A 25,192-nucleotide genomic window follows, 5' to 3' on the forward strand; every position below is an offset into this window, starting at 1 on the left:
CCACCACCCCCACATACCACCACACACCACCACACCACCACCACCACCACCACCACCATCACCATCACCACCACACCACCACACCACCACACACCACCACCACCACCACCACACAACCACACCACCACACACCACCACCACCACCACACCACCACCACCACACACCACCACACCACCACCACCACCAAACCCCGCACCCACAGTGACACACTTCTTCTAACAAGGCCACGCCTCCCAATAGTGCCACTCCCCATGGACCAAGCATTCAAACCCAGGAGTCTCTGGGGGCCATACCTATTCAAACCACCACAGAAGAGGAAATGGGAGGGCTCATGGGCACCCGCACCTCCCCGATGGCATCGTTGCGGGAGAAGCGATCGAAGTCATACACGGCCATGACCAGCACTCTGCCCCCCAGTTCCACGTACGGGACCTGGTGGAAGGGAACACAAGGGGAGGAGGGTAGGAAGTCAGGGAGAAAGAGGGCTTGAGGGACAGAATATTCCGGTGGAAGCAGAGGAGGGCTGCCGCTCCCAAATAACGACACAGCGACTTCTTATGAATTATAAAAGTTCAGCCTTTAATTTATGCTTGTCTCAACTAGCTCTTATAACCTAAATTAACCCATTTATATTAATCTATGTTCTGTCATGTGGCATTACCGCTCTTCCATCTTGCACCTCCTGTTTCCTCTCTGTGTCTGGCTGGCAACTCTGCCTTTCTTTTTACCAGAGTCCTCTCTGTCCCCAGAAATCCCACCTAACCTCTTCCTGCCTAGCTATTGGCCATTCAGCTCTTTATCAAACCAACCACAGTGACACATCTTCTCACAGAGTCCAAACACCCCATAACATGGGGTAACGAGGTTCCAGGACCTCAATAAAGCACGGGGATCCACGGAAGACAACTCAGGTGTTAACAGAACACACACAGGAGTGTCCGAGGACCAAGGCAACAGACATTGTTCCCAGGCATTGACAGTGTTCCCAGGGATAATTCTGGGTCCCAGGGAACAGCTTCCCACCACCTATACACACACAAGCTGGCAGCTGAAACTCAGCTGTGTCTCCTTCCAGGGCAAGCTGAAGGGGTCAGTCCTTGGCACTCCAGGGACTAGAGGCAGGCAGAGGACCATGGGGTGATGGAGCAGGAACTCACCTTGAAGGCAAAGGTCTCCCCAAAGTGTGGATTCAGGGTCTGCCGATGCACCTTGGTCTCATGTCGCCTCCGCTTGTCTGGCAGCAGGTAGACACTCACATAGGGGTCCGAGGAACCTCCCAGGTCCAATGCTGCCAGTCCTTCGGCTTGCAAGATGCCCACCAGGAGCTGCAGGTGCCCAGACACAGAGGAGGGACTCATGTTTCAGCCTCCACGACAAAGGGAGCCCCGGAGCCCCTGAGACACTCCCCTCCCCAACACTTCCCAAGCGTTCTCCCTCCTTCACACCCACCTGACCAGTCTGGAAGTCATAATCCAGTGAATACTGCAACCGTCCTAGCTGGTGCTTGTCTGAAACCTGCTGTCCTGGCATGGAAGGTGAGGGGTCCAGCTCCTCTATTTCAGGCTGAACCTAGAAAGTTGGGGGCAAGAAGGTGGAATCTTCCCCTGAAACTGGTACCCTGCAGTCCTAGAAACCTCAAGAGGGTCACAGATCCCTCCTGCAAGCCATCAATGATTGTTTGTCTAAACAATGTTTGATTAATGATGTCTGGAACTCCGGTAACATAAAGACAACATATCTGTCAGCATTTGATTAGTGATGTCTGCTATGGGAATAGACATCGTGGGACACAGTCTGGGACTGTTTCATTCTTCCATGTCCTAATGAATGTATTGGGATAACAGTACAAATTGCCACCATTGATCTTGCCACAGGAAAATGTGGAGGCTAAATGGTATATTTACTATATACTTAGCATTTTAGAATATAAGCTGTTGTTGTTTTAACCTAGGCCATAGGTTCTCAAAGTCTACTCTCTATCAGAGATGAGTGGCAAAATACTGAGGTCACCTTATTAGGGGTTCTGATTCACTAGGTCTGTGTGACATTGCATCCAAAATTTACATTGCAGCAAAGTTGGAGGTGATTCTGACATAGATGGCCTTTGAAATCCCCGACTGAAGGAACCGGAATGGAGGCTGAGCTCCAGGACCCCAAAAGGAATCCTTTAGGTAATAATTACAATAACAGCTACTTGTTGAGAAAGGAGGAGAGATGTGAGTTAATTACCATGAACTTAAGGCTCAGAGAACACAGGTGTAGTTCCCAAAGGCACACAGATGAAAAATGGTCGCCAGGGTTGGAAACCCAAGACTGCCTGGGTGCATCCCACTTGGCACTCAGAGGCTTAATATTCAGATTCTACTGTAGCCTTTTAATTTTTTTTTCTGAGACAGGGTTTCTCTGTGTAGCTTTGAAGCCTGTCCTGGAACTCACTCTGTAGACCAGGCTGGCCTCGAACTCACAGAGATCTGCCTGGCTCTGCCTCCCAAGTGCTGAGATTAAAGGCATGCGCCACCACTGCCCAGCACCTTTTAATTTTTAACACTTAATTTTTTTATACCTTAAATTATGTATAGGTGTGCATCTTCATGTGGATATGTGCATGTGAGTGCAGGGTGCCCATGGGGGCCAGAGGCATTGGATACCCTGGAGTTGGAGTTGTAGGTGGGTATGAGCTGGGGAGAGACTCTGGAAGAGGAACAAGTGCTCTTAACCACTGAGACATAGCTCCATACCCCCAGTCTTTTATTTTTGAAGGATCCATCTAAGTCCGTGTGTGTGTGTGTGTGTGTGTGTGTGTGTGTGTGTGTGTGTGTGTGCGCGCGCGCGCGTGCGCGCGCGCGCGCGCGCGTTCACTCATGCACATAATGGCATGTTCTCTCTCTCTCTCTCTCTCTCTCTCTCTCTCTCTCTCTTTCTCTCTCTCTCTCAAATATGCTGTCATATAGCCCAAGGTGGCCTCCAACTTGCTTTGTAACCATGGATAACCTTGAATTTCTGAATCCTCCTGCCTCCCCTTCCCAAGATCTGGAGTTACAGGTGTGCACTATCATGCCTGGTTTATGTGGTGCTGCAGACTGAACCCCGGGCTTCATGTGTGCCAGGAGAGCACTCTACCAACTGAGCTATAGTCCCAGGCTCCTGTCTCCTTCTTGGGCAAACACTTCAATGGGGATCATTTGCCCTTATTCCATGGAGTGTGCTCAACCTTCCAGACACCTCACTCCGGAACGTGGTTTATTCACACCCTAGCCCCAGCACAGTGAATAACTCTCTGTTGATTCACCTCAAAACCCAGTAACCAGTCCTCAATACCTGCTCTTTCTCCGACTAGAATGTTCTGGTCTTGGCTCTCAGCTAACTCTGTTGCTTTGGTCTTGCCAGAGAAGTCACCTCCACCAGGAGACTTCCTCTGACCCTCTGGGCTGTCGGTACCACCATGTCTGTGCATATGACATCCTGAGTAAGTGACTTTTCCAGAATATCTCGGGTAGTGTGGCTGTAGATATGCGTGTACATGCGTGTGTGTATGTGTGTGTGTGTATGTGTGTGTGTGTGTGTGTGTGTGTGTGTGTGTGTGATGTATGCCTGCGTATGTTGGTATACTCATCCATTCCTGTGCATGTGTATGAAAGTCAGAGGTCAACTTTGGGTGTCTTCCTCTATTTCTCTCCACCTTATTTTTTGAGATGGGGTCTCTCATTGAACCTAGAGTTTACCATTTCTCCTAGACTGGCTGGCCATGGAGTTCCAGGAATATGCCTGTCTCTACCCCCTCCCCACCCCCACTGCTGGAGCTATAGGCATGCATGGCCATGCCCAACTTTTGAATGGGTACGGGATCAGAACAAAGGTCCTCAGGCTTGCTTACCAACCACTTCGCCTACTGTTTTTTGTTTCATTCTGTTTTATAGATTTATTTACTTTATGTGTGTGAGTGTTTTGCCTACATGTATGTTTGTGCACCATGTATGTGCCTGGAGCCCACAGAAGCCAGAAGAGGGTGTTGGGTCTCCTAGAACTGTAGTTACAGATGGTTGTGAGCCATGATGTGGGTGCTGGGAACCCAACCCATGTCTTCTGCAAGAGTAGCAAGTGCTCTTAGGCACTGAGCCAGCTCCTGAGCCCTGATTTTTTTTTTTTTTTTGAGGCAAAGGTCTCACTTTGTAGCCCAGGCTGGCCTTGCAGGCACTCTATAGCTCTGGCTGATGTTCACAGCAACCCTACTGTCTCAGCCTCCGAAAGTGCTGGGATTACACGTGTGCACCCTCACACCCAGTTCAGACAGCAGAGCTCTTGTGGACAGTTACTAGCTCTGATCCCCAGAATCCAGTGGACAAAGTGGGACCAGAGACAGAGGATAGCTGGGAACATTGGTGGGAGCAGGGGTGTGCAAAGGAAAGGGTCGAGAGGCCGGCCTCGTCACACCTTATCTATGTAACTCCGGCCCAGCTCCTTCACTTCCTGAAGATGGACTTGGGCTTGGGCCTGACTCTTCTTGCCCATCCGTCTCCGACAGCGCTTCCGGTAGAGACAGAAACAGCTGCTGAAGACCAGGAGACCTGAGCCCAGCACGATGGTGGCCAGGACCCAGGCAGGCACTGCAGAAGGATGGACACAACACGCATCAAAGCCCCGGGAAGTTGGCTGGCTAGCTCGGACTTGATTCCCTATGGCAGCCTGAATCTTAGCCTGGTTTCCCCTCCAGCCGATTCCGTTCCTTTTTAATCCCATGTTTCCCTTCCAACCAGTCTCACCTGTAAAGCTCCGCTGATGCTCTAACCCACGCTGACATGATTTGTTGACTTACAATCCTGACATCTCTACACCCATTTTAATTTCCGATTAACTCCTATTACTTTTAGAAGAGGCTCTGCTCGCTCCTGGGTCTCAGTTTCCATTCGCCCATTTATGATCCCATTCCATGCCCCACCCCTGATCCGCTTCTGGTTTTCCCCGCAGATCTGTCTCTCCTTTTCAGTATTTCAGATTCTAGTCTGGGATACTGACCCATATCCTGGCCGTATTTTCTCTCCAAACCCCAGATGGACATCTTTCCCATTCTGTCCCCCCACATCCTTCTCCGGTCCGCGTCTCTGCTGCCCTCTGTTGTCCGGCCTCCGTCACTCTGGGTCTCTCTGCTTTCTGCCTGCCAACCTGCTCTCTTTGTCTCCACACCTGCCTCTCCTCTGCACACAGCCATCTCCCCGGTGAGGGCTTCAACCTGCTGCTCAGAGTGGATCCTTGCCAGCGTCCCTCCGCCCGGTACTCCCCCTACCCCTCCCACACACCTCGGTCCCTCTACCAATGGGACTGAGGATGCGGCTTGGACAGAGGGTCCCAACAGCTCCTACCTGCTAGGTGGCTGGACAGGACCCTCCTGGAGGCGCCGAGACCTGGGCTGCCGGGACCCCGCCCCCAGCACGTGGGCGGATGGCGCTGTCCCGTGTGCTGATCTAGCTCGGCGGGGTGGGGGCGCGGCTGAGTCCAGCCGGGCTGGTGCCTGCGCCCCTGTGTGTGAACGCGAGCGCGCGCGTGTATGGAAGTGTGCCTATGTGTGCGTGCGTGTTCTGCCCCGGAGAAAGGAGAACGCCCCGCTCCGCCCCTCGGCCCGCCACACCCGAGAACCACCATGGCGCCCACGTACGTTGATCTTAGTACCCTAGAAGGTTCTGACGTCTGGCTAAGTCATCGGACATCTACACTGAGCACCAGCCCCCGCAACACACACACACACACACACACACACACACACACACACACACACACACACACACACACACACACACACCAGACTTTTTGAGATGCAAATAACTGGATTCCAGAACACTCGGTTTTATGATCCATGAGAAACCCCTCTGGAGACCCAAGTACTCAGCTAACCCAGTTCTCCGGCAAGGAAGAGGCAGCTTCCAGCATTTCTTCTCATGGCTATCACCTCGGCTTAACCAATCCCCGGGGGCAAGCCCTTGCATCCCTGGCTGCCGCCGGCACAGCGGTCTGGTCCCTCAGCCCTCTGAGAGAGTCTCCCATCCGAACTTGTGTGTGTGTGTGTGTGTGTGTGTGTGTGTGCTGTGTTTGCAGCACATACAGCTTCACAGAGGCAAAGCCATGTGCCGTTCACGTGTGTGCGCATGTGTGTGAAGGTCGGAAGACAACGTTGCATGTTTTCCCTCTGGTGCCCTCCAACTTTTAAAAACTTATATTACATTTATTTATTTATTTATTTATTTATTTATTTATGAGGAGGAGTGGGCATGGGGAGGTCAAAGGACCGTTTGAAGGCTTTGGCTCTCTCCCACTACCATGTAGGTTCCTGGGGATTGAACTCAGGTCACCAGACTTTCCAGGAAGGGTCTTTTCCAACTGAACCACATCAGGATCCATGTCCATCTTGTCTTGAGAGACTGTCTCACTGGCCCGGACACACCGACTAGGCTAGGCTGGCTGGCCACCCAGCCCCGGGGATCGGTCCATTCTACCTCCTCACTTCTGTCCCTGCAAGCAAGCCCCCCCCCCCAGCTTTTCCCACATGGGTTCTGGGGCTCACACTCAGGACCTCGTGTCTGTAAAGCAAGCCTTTTTCCAACTGAGCTATCCTTCCAGCCCCAATCCTGTATTTATTTTTTTTAAGGGGTGATGGGATATAATGGACTCTTCAAGTTCCCTCCATACCTGTTTGCTCAGCCCACTATTTTCTCCAGAGACAAAGACCTGCCTTTGGGGAGAATGGTTTAATAAATTATATGGACGGAAAGAGTGTGCAGGCATGGGTTGCAGGAGACCACAGGCAAAGCGACTCCCTTCAGCCTCCGATTCAAGGAGGCTGATCTGGTGAAATAGCGGGGTGAGGGGGGCAGGTGCCTGCCTGCCTTTGTTCCTTGGGTAGCAGAATTCCAGACCCTGATTCCTTCTTCCGAATCCAGGTTCCAGCCTGTTTCTTTGAGACCCTGTCTATACCCAGGCCACAGCCACCTCCACTCAAAGAACAGGAAATCCCCCTTGTCATCCCTGTCCTCAGGCTCCTGGCTCCCACAGGGCTCATAGTTGAAGTACATCAGTCCCATCCTGTCCTTGGGCTGGGGAGGCTGAGACTCCAACCCTCAGTTCTGTTGGAGGTCCGGGTATCTGGGCTCCAGCAGGGGTCCATATCTAGTCTGACTATTTCTGTGTGTAGGCTCAGCACCCAGTAGCCGAGGCCTCAGACTCATGGGCCCTGATGGCTGCTGCATTCTCGTAGATGAAGCTGGACACATTCTCATATGTTGTCTCCTTCAGGATAAGGTCCGGGGCTGACTGCTGGAGGTATCTCAAGATGCACTGGTGAAGAAATACATACTGGGCCTGGGGAGGATGCAGAGAGATGAAGAATGCTTCCCAAAGGGTTCCTCATCCCCCCCCCCCCACCATGCCCCTGTCCCCTCAGAGCCCCGCACCTCTGTCTGCACCATCAGTGGCCGGCTTTCTCTCATCTTCTTCACGAAGCTGAAGGGACCCACCAGCCCCTCACACTCCAGCTGTCGGAGCAGGACGTCCAGCGCAATGAGAGTACCTGTCCGGCCCACGCCAGCACTAAGCAAGGGACAGGACAGGGGTTAGGCCTCCAGAGGGAGGGAAGTCTGGAGTCCTAGCAGCTGAGACTATATGGTTCAAATCTTAGATGGTCTTCTTGTTGTTGTTGTTGTTGTTTCTTTGTTTATTATGTATACAGTGTTCTGCCTGCATGTGACCTTGCAAGCCAGCAGAGGGCACCAGACCTCATTACAGATGGTTGTGAGCCACCATGTGGTTGCTGGGAATTGAACTCAGGACCTCTGGAAGAGCAGCCAGTGCTCCTAACCCCTGAGCCATCTCTCCAGCCCTCAGATGATCTTTTAATAAAAAACCCAGAGACAGCTATCAGGGTGAAAGCTGAAAGATCAGAGAAGAACAGCCAGCCACTAGTTCTCACCTCTACAAAATCCTGAAGAGAGAGTTCCTGTCTCCTCATGCCTTATCTACCTTTCTCTACCCTGCCATATTACTTCCTGGGGTTAAAGGCTTGTGTGCTTCCCAAGCAAAGGAAGGCATGAGATCTCAAGTGCTGGGATTAAAGCTGTGTGCCACCACTGCCTGGCTCTGTTTCTCTCCTATACTGGATCAATCTCATGTAGCCCAGTGTAGCCTTGAACTCACAGAGATCCAGATCAATCTCTGCCTCCCGAGTGCTAGGATTAAGGGTGTGTGCCACCACTGCCTGACTTTTATGTCTCATCTAGTGGCTGGCTCCGTCCTCTGATCCTCAGGCAAGTTTACACAATGTATCACCACAGGTTTTGGAGCACCCAGAAAGTGTGACACCCATCAAGTCACAGTTTAAGTGGGGACTGTGAGGCCATGAGGACAGTGACTGGTGTTTTCTCCATCCTTTGACCATAGGGTGTATCAGCACACCCATTTTACAGGTGGTAACAGGAAAGCTGAGGGAGGGGAAAGTCACGTGTCCCAGGCCGTGCATCTAATAACAGGTCTGGCACTGAAATTCATAGGAAGAACCCCTAAACTAATTGACTTTGGGGTTTGTTGTTGTTGTTTTGTTGGTTTGGTTTTGATTTGGGTTTTTCAAAACAGAGCTTCTCTGTGTAGCCCTGGCTATCTCCTGGAGTTCACTCTGTAGACCAGGCTGGCCTAGAACTTAAGAGATCCACCTGCCACTGCCTCCCCCACGTGCTGGGATTACAGGTGTATTCCACCATGATGGCCCCTAATTGCTTTCTAAAGATTTTATTTTACTTTTAATTATGTGTGCGTGTGCATGTCTGTGATGGATTCTGAGTCCCTGGGGAGACTTCCAGGGTGTCGCTCACCTGCAATGCACAATGGGAGGTCCTCCGTCCATGGTCTGGTCCACCCACTGCCGAAGCACCTTTTGGAAAGCCAGCAAGGGCTCTGGCGAGTAAGGGACTCCATGATCTGGCCAGGCCAGGTAGTGGAATTGGCGCACAGAGAGCGTCTGCTTTTCTCCCACCTGAAAGGAGATGAAGGCTGAGGAGGGGGGAGTGTAGAGACTCCAGAAGTTTCTGTGCCTCATGGGGAATCCTCTAGGAGACACACTGCCAGGAGCCTTCTTGGGGAGTTCTTGGTGGGGTTGGAGGGACTCACGTGGAAGAGCTGAAGATCCCTCACTGTCCAGTTCTCCTTCACATCTTCATTAACCACTGTCACCTGCAGCTGCCCGTGCATGCAGGGCCGAGCATCCAGAGGCCAGTAATGCTCACACTTCACCTGTACAGGGAGCCCGGGACAGTGAGAAAAGAGAGCAGGGTGTGCGTGTGCGTGTGCGTGTGCGTGTGTGTGTGTGTGTGTGTGTGTGTGTGTGTGTGTGTACACTACTGTGGGGAGTGAATATGCCTGCGTGTGCATATGGATGTGGATGCCTGAGGCCATTGTCTCAAGTCTTCCTCAGTTACTCTACATTGTGCTCACTGAGGCAGGGGCTCTCGCTGAACACGGAGCTTGCCCACTATGACTAGTCTGGATGGCCAGCCTGGTCCAGAGACTCCCTTTCTCTGCCTCCCGAGGGCTAGAATTACAAGCGAGTCACCCTGCTCACCTGGCATTTATGTAGGTTCTGGGGATCCAAGCTCTGGCCCCTTGCTTATGTGGTAAATCCTTTATCCATTCAGCTATCTCCCCAACCCTGAGAACAAGACACCTTTTGCATATTGCTTTTTTCCCCCCCTGAGATGACCATCTTGAGCTTGATTTGAAGTTAAAGATGACCTTGACTTCTGGTCCTCCTGCCTCCATCTTCCAGAATGCTGGGATTAAAGGTTTGTGTCACGTCATGGGTTTATACAGTGCTGGGGATTGAACCTAGGGCCTCATGCATATTAAGCAAGTACCAGCCTCTTCATATGGTTCTTCTAATCAAGGTGAAGATATGCTTGTTGCCGTGGCAACAAGGTAGGACCCAGAAGTGCCCTATCTAATAGATTCACACCAGCCAAGAGGACTCCTTAACCCCAAGGTCTGTGGAACCTTGATGTAGTTTGAATGTGCCCCCCCCAAAAAAAAACTTGAGAACTGATAGCCTCATTCCCAAATTCATAGGTGAATAGTATCTAGAGATGGGGTCTAGGTGAAGATATTAGGATGAGATGAAGTCATCTAAGGGTAGGGCCCTCAAGATGATATTAACGGTTGTGTACCATGAGGAAGAGAACTGAGCTGGCACTCTGGCTGGCTGTGCCTCCCCACGTGGTACTCTCCAACTTGTCATGGTGCAGGAAGAAGACCCTCCCCAGATGCCAGCATCATGCTCTTGAACTTCCCACCCCCGAGAAGCATAAGACACATGAACCTTTGTTCTCTATAAAATATCCAGTCTGTGGCATTCACCCACAGCAGCAAAACATGGACCAGTACACCACACACGCACACGCACACGCACACGCACGGATCTGTGGACATTATGAAGGTGGATAGGATGGGTCCATGTTGAAGATGGTTGGAGTTATACTGGAGAAATGCAGACGTGTGTAGAAGGGACCGCACCAAGCCAGTGTCCAGGGGTTGGTGCTCAGGGGTTAGCACCAGGACAGAAATCTCTTCTCACCCGTCCAGACTCCATGCAGTTGGTCAGCATGACCAGGGTGTGGCTCTGCTGTTCCCACACCAGACGCCAGAAATCACCCACGGTGTGAGGCAGGGGACCCTGGGTTGCAATGAATTCCTTGGGGCTCCAGAGACCCTAGTTGAGGAAAGCGGGCATGTCACGGGGAGGTCATCAGATGACCACCACCCGTTTCCGCTCTTCATCTCTCCAGGGTCACGGAGTGCCCCCACCGCCACCGCGGCCACCTTACCGGTATGAAGCTGGCGTTGATGTAGTCGGAGCCCGGTTCCTCATGCAGGGGATTCAGAGGCACCCGAGACGAGTCATCTAGGAGAACACAGCAGTATCCTCGATGAGAAGGGGGAGGTGAGGGGGGCTGGGGAGGCAGCTGAGCTGGTGAAGGGCTGGCGGCACGGATGTGACCCCAGTTCCAGACACAGAACCTATGTCAAAAAGCTCCCGCACGTGGGAGCGCGACTTGTAATCCAAGCCCTGGGGAGGCCCACACAGGAGGACACCTTAGCTCGCTGTTTCCAAAAGCAAGGTAGGCCTGGCTATGTGGCTCAGCTGCTAGGCAGAGTGCTCGCCTAGCATCCAAGCAGCTCTGGGTTGGACCCCCAGTGCCGTATAAAACCAGGTGCCTGTAATCCGAGCACTTGGGAGGCAGAGGTGGGAGGTTCAAGATCATCTTTGGCTACATAGTAGGTTTGAGGTCAGCCTGAGCTACTGGGACCCTGTTTCAAAAAAAAAAAATATTGGCCCAGGAAGATAGGTCAGCAGGTGAAGAGGCACTAGCCACCAAACCTGATGAACTGAGTTTGATGCCAGGACCCACGTGGTGGAAGGGGAGAACCACCTCCTGCAGGCTGTTCTCTGACCTCCACAACTGGCAGTGGCACGCACGTTACACCTCCACCACCATAAACAAATGAAAATGTAAACAAACAAACAAATCAGCCATGGTGCTGGAGAGGTGGTTCCATGGATAAGAGCATTGGCTGCTCTTGCAGAGGACCTGAGTTCAGTTCCCAACGCCCATGTTGAGGGGTGCAGACCCTCCTGTAGACAGCTCCAGAAGATCCAGACTTTCTGGACTCCATGTGCACCCATATACAAAACACACTTACACATGCGCGCGCGCGCGTGCGCGCGCATGCACACACACACACACAAACACACACACACAGAATTTTTTTTTTTTTGATTTTTTGAGACAGGGTTTCTCTGTGTAGCTTTGTGCCTTTCCTGGAACTCACTCTGTAGACCAGGCTGGCCTCGAACTCACAGAGATCTGCCTGGCTCTGCCTGCTGAGTGCTAGGACTAAAGGTGTGCGCCACCACCGCCCAACTAAATTTTTTTTAAATAAAAATTTTAAAGTGGTTAGTGCCGGGCGGTGGTGGCGCACGCCTTTAATCCCAGCACTCGGGAGGCAGAGCCAGGTGGATCGCTGTGAGTTCGAGGCCAGCCTGGGCTACCAAGTGAGCTCCAGGAAAGGCGCAAAACTACACAGAGAAACCCTGTCTCGAAAAACCAAAAAAAAAAAAAATAAAGTGGTTAGTAACTGAAGAAAACTTTTGGCCTCCATGTACAGATCCACACAAACTTCATGCACATGCATGAACACACACACACACACACACACACACACACACACCAGAGAGAAAGAGGGGGGGAAGCACAGGAATGGGGTTCACAGGAGTGGGGTTCTGGCAGACTTCATGGGGAGGCGGACGAGGGTGACGAACCCCAGAGACTCACAGGGCAGCACATTCCTGTAGCGGTTCTTGGATATGTTCTCTAGAGCCGATGCTGTCATCTGAGACTGGCCTTGGCCCTCCAGAGCCAATTGCTAGAGGCGGAGAGGACAGAAGAGGTTCAATGTGTTGGATTTTCTTTGTCTTCCTCCAGCGGCCACCCCACCCCACCTGCCCTCTTCTGCTGGTCCATTGAGTCTTGGGACTCTGCGGCACTCACAAACACTGGAGGTGGGTGACCATCCACCTTGGGGGTGCTTGTGAGGAGTCAGGGGAAGACGGGCTTCCTCAGACAGAGGCCCTGGGTAATGAGCCAGGGAGTCCTGTGCTTAACCAGGTATCCATCCTTGTCTTAGGGTTTCAGAGAGCTGGAAGGAAACACGCTTGACAGTTTCTGTATGACTAAAAGAGGTGGGCTGGGGAAGTGGCTCGTTTGGTAGAGTGCTTGCCTAGCATGCACAATGCCCTGGGTTCGATCCCCAGCACTGCATAAACCAGGTTCTGTGGAGCACACCTGTGATTCCAGCACTTAAGAGGTCAGGGAGGAGGATCATAAGTTCAAGGTCATCTCTGGCTCTCTATATAGCATGTTCCAGGCCAGCCTGGAATACATGAGACCCTGTCTCAAAAAGGAGGTGGGGTTTATAGAAGATCTGCAGGCAGCTGGTTGCTAGAGAAGGAAGAGACATTTCCATCTGTAAACAACCCTAATTAAAGTCATTGGTGTGCAGGCATGTGCGTGTTCGCACGTGCCCACTCGTGTGCATGTATGCACACACACACATGCACACCATGGTTGGGGAGTAGAAAGAGAAGGACTTTGGAAAGGAAAGATATCAACATGAGTGAGAGAGGGAGACAGGACAAGAGAGGAAGATACGGAGATGAATGTAATTTAAATAGAGTATATGGGCCAGCAAGATGACTCATTAGGTAAAGGTGCTTGCAATCAACCCTGAGGACCAAGTTTGATCCCTAAGAAAGTCCCAAATGGTATAAGAAGAAGAAAAGAGGAAACTGGAGAGATGGCTCAATGGTTAAGAGAACTGGCTGATCTTCCAAAGGACCCTGGTTCAATTCCCAGCACTCACAATCACCTGTAACTTAGTTGCAGAGGATTCAGCACCCTCTTCTGGCCTCTGTAGGCACTGCCTATACACGGTACCCATACATACATACATGTAGGCACAACACCCATGCACATAAAACAAAAACAAATAAATCCAAAAAAGTTAAGGGCGGGAGAGATGGCTCATTGTTTAAGCTCAACCCAGAAGGGCGTGGGAAGCCAGGGTATGTGGGCGCCAGCTCTAATGCCTCATTTCTCACCCACCTGATACTCCTTGGCAAATCCATAGTTGCTGTCCTTCTCATTCTCCCGGACGTAGTCAGCAAAGTCTTTGGCTAGGATATCCCCGGGGAAGCTGTGGTGGGAAGAAGGGTAAAGAAAATGGAGACTTTAAGCACCTTGAGGCTGGCAAGCTGTCTCAGCAGGTAGAGGGTCCTAAGACAAAGCCGGGTTGCTTGAGTTCCATCCTTGGTAGCCACGTGTTGGAAAGAGAACCGATGCCCTTGGGTTGTCTTCTCACATCCATGCATCGCATATACTCCAGGAAATAAAAAAGTAAATGAAGCCTCGTGCATTTGGGAGACAGAGGCAGGCAGATCTCTGTGAGTTCGAGGCTAGCCTGGTCTACATAGTGAGTTACAATGATCTTGGTCCAGCAATACCACTACTGAGCAAATCCACCAGAAAATGGAGAATCCCAAAGGTCATTGTCTCACCACCGTTCACAGCAGTGTGGCTCACAGTGGTACAAAGGTACAAGCAATATTAGCGTCCATCAGTGAGCACATGGATAAACCATGTGGTCTCACCATACAGTGGAGTGTTATTCAGCCTTTAGAAGGGAGAAGAATGGGGCTGGCAAAAGGCTCAGTGGTTGCAAGCACTGGCCGCTCTTCCGGAGGACCTGGCAATGATTCCCAGCACCCACATAATGACTCACAACCATCTGCGACTCCAGTTCTGGGGGATCCAGTGCCCTCTTCTGTCCTCTGCAGGTACTGCATACATATAGTGCACATATACACATTCAGGCAAAGCACTCTTACACGTAAAAAAATTAAAATGAAGCCAGGCGGTGGTGGCACACGCCTTTAATCCCAGCACTCGGCAGGCAGAGCCAGGAGGATCTGTGTGAGTTCCAGGCCAGCCTGGTCTACAGAGTGGGTTCCAGGACAGGCGCAAAGCTTACACAGAGAAACGCTGTCTTGAAAAAAAAAATTTAAATGAAATAAAATCTTAAAACAGAAACACCTGTAGTGGGTAGCCATTCCAGCTTGGATCTGGAAGCTCCAACCCCCATTGAGACTCTGGCAACTGTCACGCCTACGAGGCGGGGCGAGGGGAGGTGCTGGAAACCTGAGAGCTGGATGGGCAAGCGCTCGCTCTGGGCGCGCTCTCTGCGCCTGGACCCTGGATGGTGGAGATTGATTGTGCAGAGCTCCAGAGAACACCGCTGGATTGCTATACGCCTTCCCCAGACCCCCGCGACCTATCCATTCTTTCATTTGTAAGTCATCCACTAAATAAATCTTCCTTTTAACTACGTGGAGTGGCCTTTATAATTTTCCCCAATATGTGGCGCCCACGTGGGTCAAATTCCAAAGGTCTGGGCGGCTCCTGCCCTCAGCCTGTTCCCCGGCTGGCGGGTACCTAAACCCGCCTGCAAAGTTCCATATAACTAGTCCATTCCCAAAAAGGGGAGCAGCTAGTCCGGTCTCAGCTCCCTAGCTTAGCCCCGAGACCAGTGAAAAACCGCTGCGAGTGAGGTATCCGCTCCCGACTCCCGGCCATCCCGCCATCTGCCTCCAGCTGCCGCCAGCCAAGGTCGCCAGCAGGCCCTGCTTTGGAGCTGTACCAGCACCGCCTGCTGGTTGAAAAGCGCTACTACACCCCCCATACCACAGAAAGGTAAGATAAGCAAACCAGCATTTTATTTCAAGTAAAAGTACTTGATAATTTTACATCTTAAAATTGACTAACAAATTTTGAGTAATTCTTGTAATATGGCTGACAACATTACCTCACAAGAATTTAAAAACCTTTTTGCCTGTATGATGAATGACATTCTCCTGGAAATATATGACCTTCCTCAGGCATATTTGGCCTGTACCATTTTGGCATTCATCGTAATAATTCACACAGTGTTCAAACACTGCTTTAATAAGAACAAAGATGAGTCATTATTGGGACTGATACAGGCTTTAAAAGATAGCAATGAAGACTTACAGAAAAAGAATCTCTTTCTGGAATCTGCTTTAAAAGATAGCAATGAAGACTTACAGAAAAAGAATCTCTTTCTGGAATCTGCTTTCAAAGATAGCAATGAAGGCTTACAGAAAAGGATTCTCTTTCTGGAATCTGCTTTAAAAGATAGCAATGAAGACTTACAGAAAAAGAATCTCTTTCTGGAATCTGCCTTCAAAGATAGCAATGAGGGCTTACAGAAAAAGATTCTCTTCCTGGAATCTGCCTTCAAAGATAGCAATGAAGGCTTACAGAAAGAGATTCTCTTTTTGGAATCTGCTTTAAAAGATAGCAATGAAGACTTACAGAAAAAGAGTCTCTTTCTGGAATCTGCCTTCAAAGATAGCAGTGAGGGCTTACAGAAAAAGATTCTCTTTCTGGAATCTGCTTTAAGAGATGGCAATGAAGACTTACAGAAGAAGAATCTCTTTCTGGAATCTGCCTTCAAAGATAGCAGTGAGGGCTTACAGAGAAAGATTCTCTTTCTGGAATCTGCTTTAAGAGATGGCAAGGAAGACTTACAGAAAGAGATTCTCTTTCTGGAATCTGCTTTCAAAGATAGCAATGAAGGCTTACAGAAAAAGATTCTCTTTCTGGAATCTGCTTTAAGAGATAGCAATGAAGACTTACAGAGAAAGAATCTCTTTCTAGAATCTGCTTTCAAAGATAGCAATGAAGGCTTACAGAAAAAGATTCTCTTTCTGGAATCTGCTTTAAAAGATAGTAATGAAGGCTTACAGGAAAAGATTCTTTCTCTAGAATCTGCTAATCAGGATTTACAAAACAGGCTTGTACCCAAAATTGATTTTATTGATAATAAATATGAATATCTAATGGATAGAACACTAACTCTCCAGAGTGAAGTTATGGCTACTCAGACATTGCATAAGGAAGAAAGATTATCATTAATTGATAAGATAAGGTCCATGGAATCATGTGCTTCTGAGGAAAATAAAAATGTCTATGATTCCATGAGAAATCTGGAGTCCCTTGCAAGAGAGGAGGTTCACTCCCTAGAACAGACCCTAGGTGCTCGTTTGCAAGCCCTAGAAGAAACTCTCAGTAAACATGACAAGGGAACTAATAAGCAGAAGGTCAAGACCATAGAGGTTGTAACATCTCCAAATGGCTCTCATACAATGGATTATCCTGTTATTGTCCATGAGAAGCCAGCAGATGACACACACCCCGAGCCATATATGACATATACATTACAACCAATTTCAACAAGGGACTTTAAAAATATAAAGGAAGCAGTAGTTACGTATGGGATACATTCAACATACGTAAAACAGATGTTAAATTCATGGTCTACCTCACATAGAATCATCCCAGATGACTGGCATCAGTTAATTTCAGCTGTTCTAGAATATAGCCAGCAGCTACAGTGGAAGAGCTGGTTGAGAGAAGAGGCAAAAAATTTAGAACAACAAGGTAAACTCAGAGGTTTTGTGATCTCCCAAGATCAAATACTTGGTGAGGGATGTTTTGCTGACAGGAATGTACAAGCCACTTATGATGAGCATACAATATCCCTATGCCGTACAGCAGCTCTAAATGCTTGGGAAAAAATTCCAGAACCTGGAAAACCAACTGAGGTATACACAAAGATATTTCAGGGACCACATGAATCTTTCACTGATTTTTTACAAAGGCTGAACACAGCTATAACAAAAGCTATATCAGATAAAGAATTAAGAAAAGTATTAACTGAGTCCTTGGCATTCGACAATGCTAATGCAGAATGCAGAAGAATACTTACACCACTAAAGATCAGATCAGCTCCTTTGGAAGAATGGATTCAGTACACTAATGGTGTTCAGTCTCTTAACTACAGTAATGAGGCTTGGATAGGAGAGACAAATCCCAGAGGTGAAAGAAGGCCCTGTGTTACCAAATGTTTTAAGTGTGGTACACCAGGGCATATAAGTAAAAACTGTACGTGGGGTACTCCTAGAAGTAATACTCCTTCTAGGAATAGCCTAAACAGGAGACCCCAACCACCTCCTGGATTATGTAGAAGGTGTGGCAAAGGCCAACATTGGACCAATGAGTGCAGATCAAAAATAGATATACGAGGCAACCCTTTACTGGCGGGAAATGCCTCAGGGGGCCTCTTGCAGGCCCCCAAATCAAATGTAGTACGAACATTCCCAGCCACTGTGGAAGAAATTCCTCTCCAGGACAACTGAATAAACCAATGCTTAATGTAAAAACCGATACTGCAATGGATGATAAAACAGCTTTGATAGATGGATCACAGTTTACAAAGAACACTGTAAAACAAATATTTTGGCAGACTTCCATAAATGAACAAAGACCAAAGCTTAGAATTCGAATTAATGGCCTGGTTCTGGAGGGCCTGGTAGACACAGGTGCAGATGTGACTATAATTACACCAAAATCATGGCATCCGAATTGGCCTCTTCAAGAGGTAGATGTCCAACTGTTAGGGATTGGCACCCTATCTCAGATAAAACAGAGTTCGAGATGGGTTGAATGCATAGGGCCAGAAGGACAGAGAGGAAGGCTAAAGCCATATGTAGCAAATGTAGCAGTAAATCTTTGGGGCCGAGATCTGTTACAACAGTGGAATACCCAGATTAAAATTCCTACACTTTCAGAAAAGGAATACAGACCAATGCATGTTTCTAGGAATAATATCATAACATGCTATAAAAATCAGTCACCAACCATTCAGGCTGTTCACAAACAGAGCACGACTGTTGTTGAACTCTCAGAAGTACCAACTGCCTTACCTTTAAAATGGCTAACTAATAAACCTGTCTGGGTTGGACAATGGCCTTTGACAAAAGAGAAGCTACAAGCTTTAGAACAGCTGGTTCAAGAGCAGTTAAATGCTCAACACATTGAAGAATCTACCAGCCCTTGGAATTCTCCTGTATTTGTTATTTAAAAAAAAATCTGGTAATTGGAGAATGCTGACAGATCTGAGAGCTATTAATAAAGTAATTCAGCCAATGGGCTCCCTACAGACTGGGATCCCCTTGCCCTCTATGCTACCAAAAGAATGGCCTATAATAGTTATTGGCTTAAAAGACTGTTTCTTTACCATACCCTTACAGGAAAATGATAGAGAAAAATTTGCCTTCACAGTACCTAATTATAATAATTCTCAGCCAGTCAAGAGATATCAATGGAAGGTCCTCCCACAGGGAATGTTAAACAGCCCTACTTTGTGTCAATACTTTGTGCAGAAACCATTAGAGATAATTCGTGTAAAGTTTCCACAATCCATAATTTATCACTATATGGATGATATCCTATTAGCTGATCCAAAGTTAGATACATTAGAAAGCATGTTTGAAGAAGTAAAAAAAGTTTTGCCTCGCTGGGGACTGCAAATTGCTCCTGAAAAAATACAAAGAGGAGATTCTTTTAATTACTTAGGATATAAGATAGAGCTACAAAAAATTAGACCCCAAAAGGTACAACTAAGAAGAGATAGATTGAAGACTCTTAATGATTTTCAAAAGTTATTAGGAAGCATTTCCAACTTACTGGGTATCATGGGAATACCCAAAGATGGACTAAAAAATTTGGCTAATACTCTAGAAGGGGACAAAGAATTAAATAGTCCAAGAGAATTATCAGCCGAAGCTGAGAAGGAATTGGCTCTAGTAGAAAAGACAATTCGAGAAGCACATGTGGATCGTGTGGATCCAGAACTTAAATGCATTCTTGTCATATTCCCTTCCAGACATTCCCCAACAGGTATTTTGATGCAGAGGGAAGATATTATATTGGAATGGATATTCCTACCACGTAAACCAAATAAGAAATTAAAGACTTATATAGAAAAGATCTCTGATTTGATTCAAAAGGGTAAATTAAGACTTCGCCAGTTGACAGGAATGGACCCAGCAGAAATTGTAGTACCATTAACTAATGAGGAAATTTCATCACTATGGAAAGATAATGAATACTGGCAGAGAGCCTGCAGTAACTTTTTGGGAGAGATTAACAACCACTATCCCAAAAGCAAGAGAGTAGAATTCATAAAGAAGACTGAATGGGTCCTTCCTCACATTGTACGACAAAAGCCAATTTCTGGAGTCCTCACATTCTACACTGATGCAAATAAATCAGGGAAAGCAGGATATAAATCAGGAGACTTAAGTAAAGTGGTACAAAGTCCATATAGCTCTGTACAAAAGGCAGAACTGTATGCCATTCTTATGGTACTGATGGACTTCACAGAACCCCTCAATATAGTCACTGACTCTCAATATGCAGAGAGAGTTGTTTTACATATTGAAACTGCTGAATTTATTCCTGATAATATAGAATTAACTTCATTATTCATACAATTGCAGGAAATCATCAGAAAAAGGGAACATCCTATATATATAACACATATCAGATCCCATACAGGTCTACCAGGACCTTTAGCACAAGGTAATGATGAGATTGATCAGTTACTAATAGGTAATGTGCTAGAAGCTTCAGAATGTCATAAGAAACACCATGTAAATAGCAAAGGTTTGAAGAAGGATTTCTCCATCACTTGGCAACAGGCTAAGGATATTGTGAAAAAATGTCCTACTTGTTCCATCTATAACCAAACTCCATTACCTGCAGGGAGTAATCCAAAAGGTATACAAAGAAATGAAATTTGGCAGATGGATGTGTTTCATTTTGCAGAATTTGGAAGATTAAAGTATGTACATCATACCATTGACACCTATTCAGGATTTCAATGGGCAACTCCTATGAGTTCTGAAAAGGCTGATTCTGTGATTACACACCTATTAGAAGTTATGGCCATCATGGGAATACCTGTACAAATTAAGACAGACAATGCCCCAGCATATGTCTCCAATAAAACGAGACAGTTCTTTGCTTATTATAATATAAAGCATGTTACAGGTATACCACACAATCCCACAGGCCAAGCAGTCATAGAGAGATCCAATCGAACTTTAAAGGATATGCTAAATAAACAGCAACAGGTAACAATGACTCCTAGAAATAGACTGCATAGTGCTTTATTAACCTTGAATTTTCTCAATGCTAATGAGAAAGGAACAACAGCTGCGGAGAGACATTGGACGATAGACAAAACTCCTGAGCTAAACCAACCAGTTTATTTCAAGGATGTGCTGACCTCAGAATGGAAACCTGGATATGTTCTACGTTGGGGAAGGGGTTTTGCCTTTGTTTCTGCAGGAGAAGAAAAGCTATGGATACCAACAAAATTAATAAAAATCCGATTCGAACAGGAAAAACCCCTTGATGAAGAGAAGTAAAAGATCATCCACCAATATGACATCTCTACAAGTTGTAAGAAAAATTTAACAATCAAAGGGTGGGGTAGGGTTCTGTTTTTGTCTTTCCAGGATAATGGAAATACCCATCTTCCAAAATTCATAAGGCCTTGGATATCTGAATGTTTACAGCAGAAAGGAAGAATCTATTGGTACCAATCTACACATGGTAAAATCTCACTGTCTAACATCTTTCTCTCTATCAATCTAGAAAAGTTGTGGTTCCAATTCAATTATAGCCAAGCTGGCTTTGGAGATGGAATTGGCTCACTCCTTCTCTAAACCCAAGCATATTGCTAAAAGAAAAGTTTAAGAGATTCTTCAGTCCCATATCAGAAGAGCCCTCTGGTGTGAGACAGAAGGAAACCAATAAAAAGGGACCATTGTCTTCTAAATTCTAATTCTCTCCATGCTTACTCTTGATTTCTCAGAATCCTTTCTTACATGCTATGTCCTCTTTAAATCCAAACCTCCCATTTTTGATAACAAATAAGTTTTTCCAATAGCAATCTCAGAAGTCACCAGAAGGAAGATGGGGCTCCAACAACAACAACTCTACCCAATCCAGAATGATGCCATGGTAATCATCATCATACTACACTTCTTGCCAGAATTTCAGACAATCTTACCCATTACTCTAAAACTTGCTGCAGAACCTACAGTTAGTCTAACTGAGATTTAACTATCTGAGCTTTCTCACAGTACCCAACAGAGATAACATCACCCCCTAAACGGCAGGAAGCAATTCTAAGAAAACGACGCCCCTTCTCCCTTAGGTTTCATAATTCTCAGGGTTATGGATGACGGTTGTAGGGTTGGGTGTGGAAGAAAATATTAACTCAGTATTGTAAAAAAAAAAAGGGGGGGCGGAAGAAATGGAACGGATAGGTATAAGATATGATGGTAAATCATTGTATATACTAGTAAACAAACTTGGTAAAATAGCAACCTTAGACAATTTGCACTGTAATTTGTACTGTTACAGATTCTTATATGTTGATACAAATGTAAACTATTTTTATACTCCTGTTTAAGATAATTTGTATATTGATACAAATACAGAACTATATTTGTTATAATGTACATATATTTCTACTCTTATTTGAAACATTTTTATATTGATACAAATGTAAATTTATATCTGTCATACTTTATATATGTTCTACTTCTGTTAGGATATTTGGTATATTGAGATATATTTAAGATTATTGTCATATTGCATATCGCACTATATATTCCTACCTCTGTTATAAATATCTTGTGTATTGTCACAATTTTGAAGTCATCGTTCTTCACCATACATTTGCTTATAGACTGTTTACCTTATTTACGTGAAGCCTTAGTCCTTAGGTTATTTCGGTAGATAAGATTTATAGATTTATAGTTGCCTATGCCTGTCATCTCTATAGTTACATTAGTTAGGTTATCCAGATTTACAGATACATAGGTCAGATGGACAGGTAATCTTCAAACACTTCATAGACCTAGAGAATATGGCATTTAAATAACTTAGAATTCTGTTGATGTGAGGCACAATTGCTCCTGGCTGCACCAATTGATCCCGAGAGAATGTTGGGCTTCTAAGACATTTCCATTTGGAAGTTTGTCTTTTTGGCACAAAATGGCCTACGGGGCAAAGAACTGCCCTTGCCTTGATGGCTGACAGTACAAATGCAATGCTGTCCTTTCTGGACAAGCGGGACACAAGGAAAGTGACCACTGTACTCTGCCAAGACAGGGTAAGATGGTCTTTCAGAAATCCTGCTTCTGAAAATGGTCTGTCAGATACTCTAGGCCTGTAGCCAATTTGAATGCACCAACAATGCTGAGAAACATTAGGTGACTGTCCAGGCTGCCAGCTGTCTTGGTCTACTCTTGCAAGACTCCCGAAGTTGCTTGCATCCGTCTACCATTTCTCAAGTACCATTATGTTCCTTCTCAGGTCTTTGATGGGATTGAAGACTAGCAGTTATAGTTACAACTTAGTATATATAATATCTTAGATAGAACATATTAAGTATTAGATTCAGGTTCTTTAGGATAGGACACCTTTGAATGATCTTTATAACATGCCGTTTACCTATGCTCTATACTTCTCTGGATTTTAGAATGTGTTTCTTGCTTGATATTGTTTGCATTGGTTGTAGTTACATCTTATCTAGGTCATTATCCCTCATTATTTCTGGACAATATTTGATAACCATTCCTTTGTATATAGTCTTGTATTAGTTTAGAACCTTCTTATTTAGACAAAAAGGGGGAGATGTAGTGGGTAGCCATTCCAGCTTGGATCTGGAAGCTCCAACCCCCATTGAGACTCTGGCAACTGTCACGCCTATGAGGCGGGGCGAGGGGAGGTGCTGGAAACCTGAGAGCTGGATGGGCAAGCGCTCGCTCTGGGCGCGCTCTCTGCGCCTGGACCCTGGATGGTGGAGATTGATTGTGCAGAGCTCCAGAGAACACCGCTGGATTGCTATACGCCTTCCCCAGACCCCCGCGACCTATCCATTCTTTCATTTGTAAGTCATCCACTAAATAAATCTTCCTTTTAACTACATGGAGTGGCCTTTATAATTTTCCCCAATAAAAACCCTCTCCAAACTCCCCTCAAGGATGTACACTGACTGACATGCTTGCTTTCTCCTGCAAGACTCCACCTGACGGAGCCCCGCCTGCCACCTCTCTGGCTTTGCTCCCTAACACAGTTCCCTGGGAACTTGACCTCCCTCTGCTCTCTTCTTGCTTTACTTGTCTCCACACATAGAGCATGGTCTATATTATCTTGCTTTTCTAGCCCTTCCTAGTGCTACAACACAAGTTGAGTTTGATCCCCGAGACCCACATGTTGAAAGGGAGAACCAACTCCCACAAGATGTCCCCTGCCCTCCCTCCTCACATGCACTGTGTAGTATGTGGACACAAATAATAAATGTAAAACAGTTAGGATGGGGGCTGAAGAGATGACTCAGTGGTTAAGAGCACTGGCTGGTCTTCCAGAGGACCTGGGTTCAATCCCCAGCACCCCCCCCACACACACACACACATGGCTGCTCACAGCCATCTGTAAGTCTTGTCCTAATGGGATCTGATGCCCTCTTCTGGCCTCCTCAGGCACCAAGGCTGAGTGGAGTAAACAGACAAACCTGCATGCAAAACACTCATACACATAAAGTAAATAAAATTTGAAATTAAGCTGAAGATGATCAAATCACATTGCATATATGAATGACATTCTCAAAGAATAATAAAACATCTAAAGAAAACAAAGAAGAGAATGGACTCTAGGCTGTGTCTCCGTGAATGAGCTGTGGCCCATTACAGGGGTCACAATCCCTTCTGAGGCTTGGTTCTGCCCTCTGACCTATCCAGTGAGCAGCAGACTCTCCTCCCCTTACCTGACAGTGATAGTCTGGAATGTCACACACACACACACACACACACACACACACACACACACACACACATGCACACACACACACCCTGTTCACCTGAACACCAGATCCTTGGGCACGTCCTTCTGCTGGCTCTTCTTTCTTCTGGAAGAAAGACACCGGAATGTAAATCTCCAGCCTGAGCTCAAGACCAGGGATTCTCATCTTCCCTTCTGGGCTCCCACTAGCCAAATGCCCACCAGTTCTGTTCCGAGTCTCACCTCCTCCTCTTCAGGAAGAAAATCAGCAAGCCCACCAGGATGAAAAGTAGGAGGATGCCGATGATGGCTCCCACAATGACCCCTGCAGTGAAAAGGGGAGGGAGAGAGGAGGATGAGGATGATGATGATGGTGATAATGATGATGAGGAGGAGGAGGATGGAGATGATGATGATGATGATGATGGAGATGATGGTGGTGACAATGATGACATTAGTGTGTGTGTGTGTGTGTGTGTGTGTGTGTGTGTGTGTGTGTGTGTGTGTGAGAGAGAGAGAGAGAGAGAGAGAGAGAGAGAGAGAGAGAGAGAGAACAGGTACTTTAGAGGCCAGAAATGGACATCAGATACCCTGAAGGTGGAGTTCCGTGGAGAAATGAGCACCAAACTCAGTTTCTTTCCAAAAGCAGTATGTACTCTCAGCTGGGCATGGTGGCCCATGTCTTAATCCCAGCACTCGAGAGGCAGAGGCAGGCAATTCTGAGTTCAAGAGTTCTAGGCCAGTCTGGTCTACAGAGAGAGTTCCAGGACAGCCAGGGCTACACAGAGAAACGGTGTCTGGAACAACAACAGCAAAAGGCAACTTG

The 25,192-nt window shown here is 47.1% G+C and overlaps 2 protein-coding genes across 2 annotated transcripts in view; both read right to left on the minus strand.

Annotated features, from left to right (window-relative positions):
* Positions 1-298: 298 nt before the first annotated feature.
* LOC143273438 (synaptotagmin-5-like) lies at positions 299-4,738 on the minus strand. Its single transcript, XM_076573070.1, has 4 exons — positions 4,433-4,738; positions 1,451-1,570; positions 1,159-1,326; positions 299-433 (listed from the first exon to the last, which is right to left on the minus strand). Exons 1-4 carry the CDS (start codon positions 4,736-4,738, stop codon positions 299-301), a joined length of 729 nt encoding a protein of 242 aa, XP_076429185.1.
* A 1,507-nt stretch (positions 4,739-6,245) lies between these two features.
* Positions 6,246-25,192, minus strand: part of LOC143272880 (receptor-type tyrosine-protein phosphatase H-like) — a 57,892-nt gene continuing 38,945 nt past the window's right edge. The window contains exons 15-24 of the mRNA XM_076569612.1: positions 24,610-24,691; positions 24,446-24,493; positions 13,690-13,780; positions 12,361-12,451; positions 10,852-10,928; positions 10,602-10,736; positions 9,146-9,268; positions 8,851-9,011; positions 7,441-7,576; positions 6,246-7,348 (exon numbers count right to left, since the gene is read on the minus strand). Of these exons, the coding sequence (XP_076425727.1) occupies positions 7,184-7,348; positions 7,441-7,576; positions 8,851-9,011; positions 9,146-9,268; positions 10,602-10,736; positions 10,852-10,928; positions 12,361-12,451; positions 13,690-13,780; positions 24,446-24,493; positions 24,610-24,691 (1,109 nt within the window). The 3' untranslated portion in view covers positions 6,246-7,183. The remainder of the gene's footprint in view (positions 7,349-7,440; positions 7,577-8,850; positions 9,012-9,145; positions 9,269-10,601; positions 10,737-10,851; positions 10,929-12,360; positions 12,452-13,689; positions 13,781-24,445; positions 24,494-24,609; positions 24,692-25,192) is intronic.

This window comes from Peromyscus maniculatus, chromosome 1, assembly GCF_049852395.1.
Source record: "Peromyscus maniculatus bairdii isolate BWxNUB_F1_BW_parent chromosome 1, HU_Pman_BW_mat_3.1, whole genome shotgun sequence".
Taxonomy (NCBI): domain Eukaryota; kingdom Metazoa; phylum Chordata; class Mammalia; order Rodentia; family Cricetidae; genus Peromyscus; species Peromyscus maniculatus.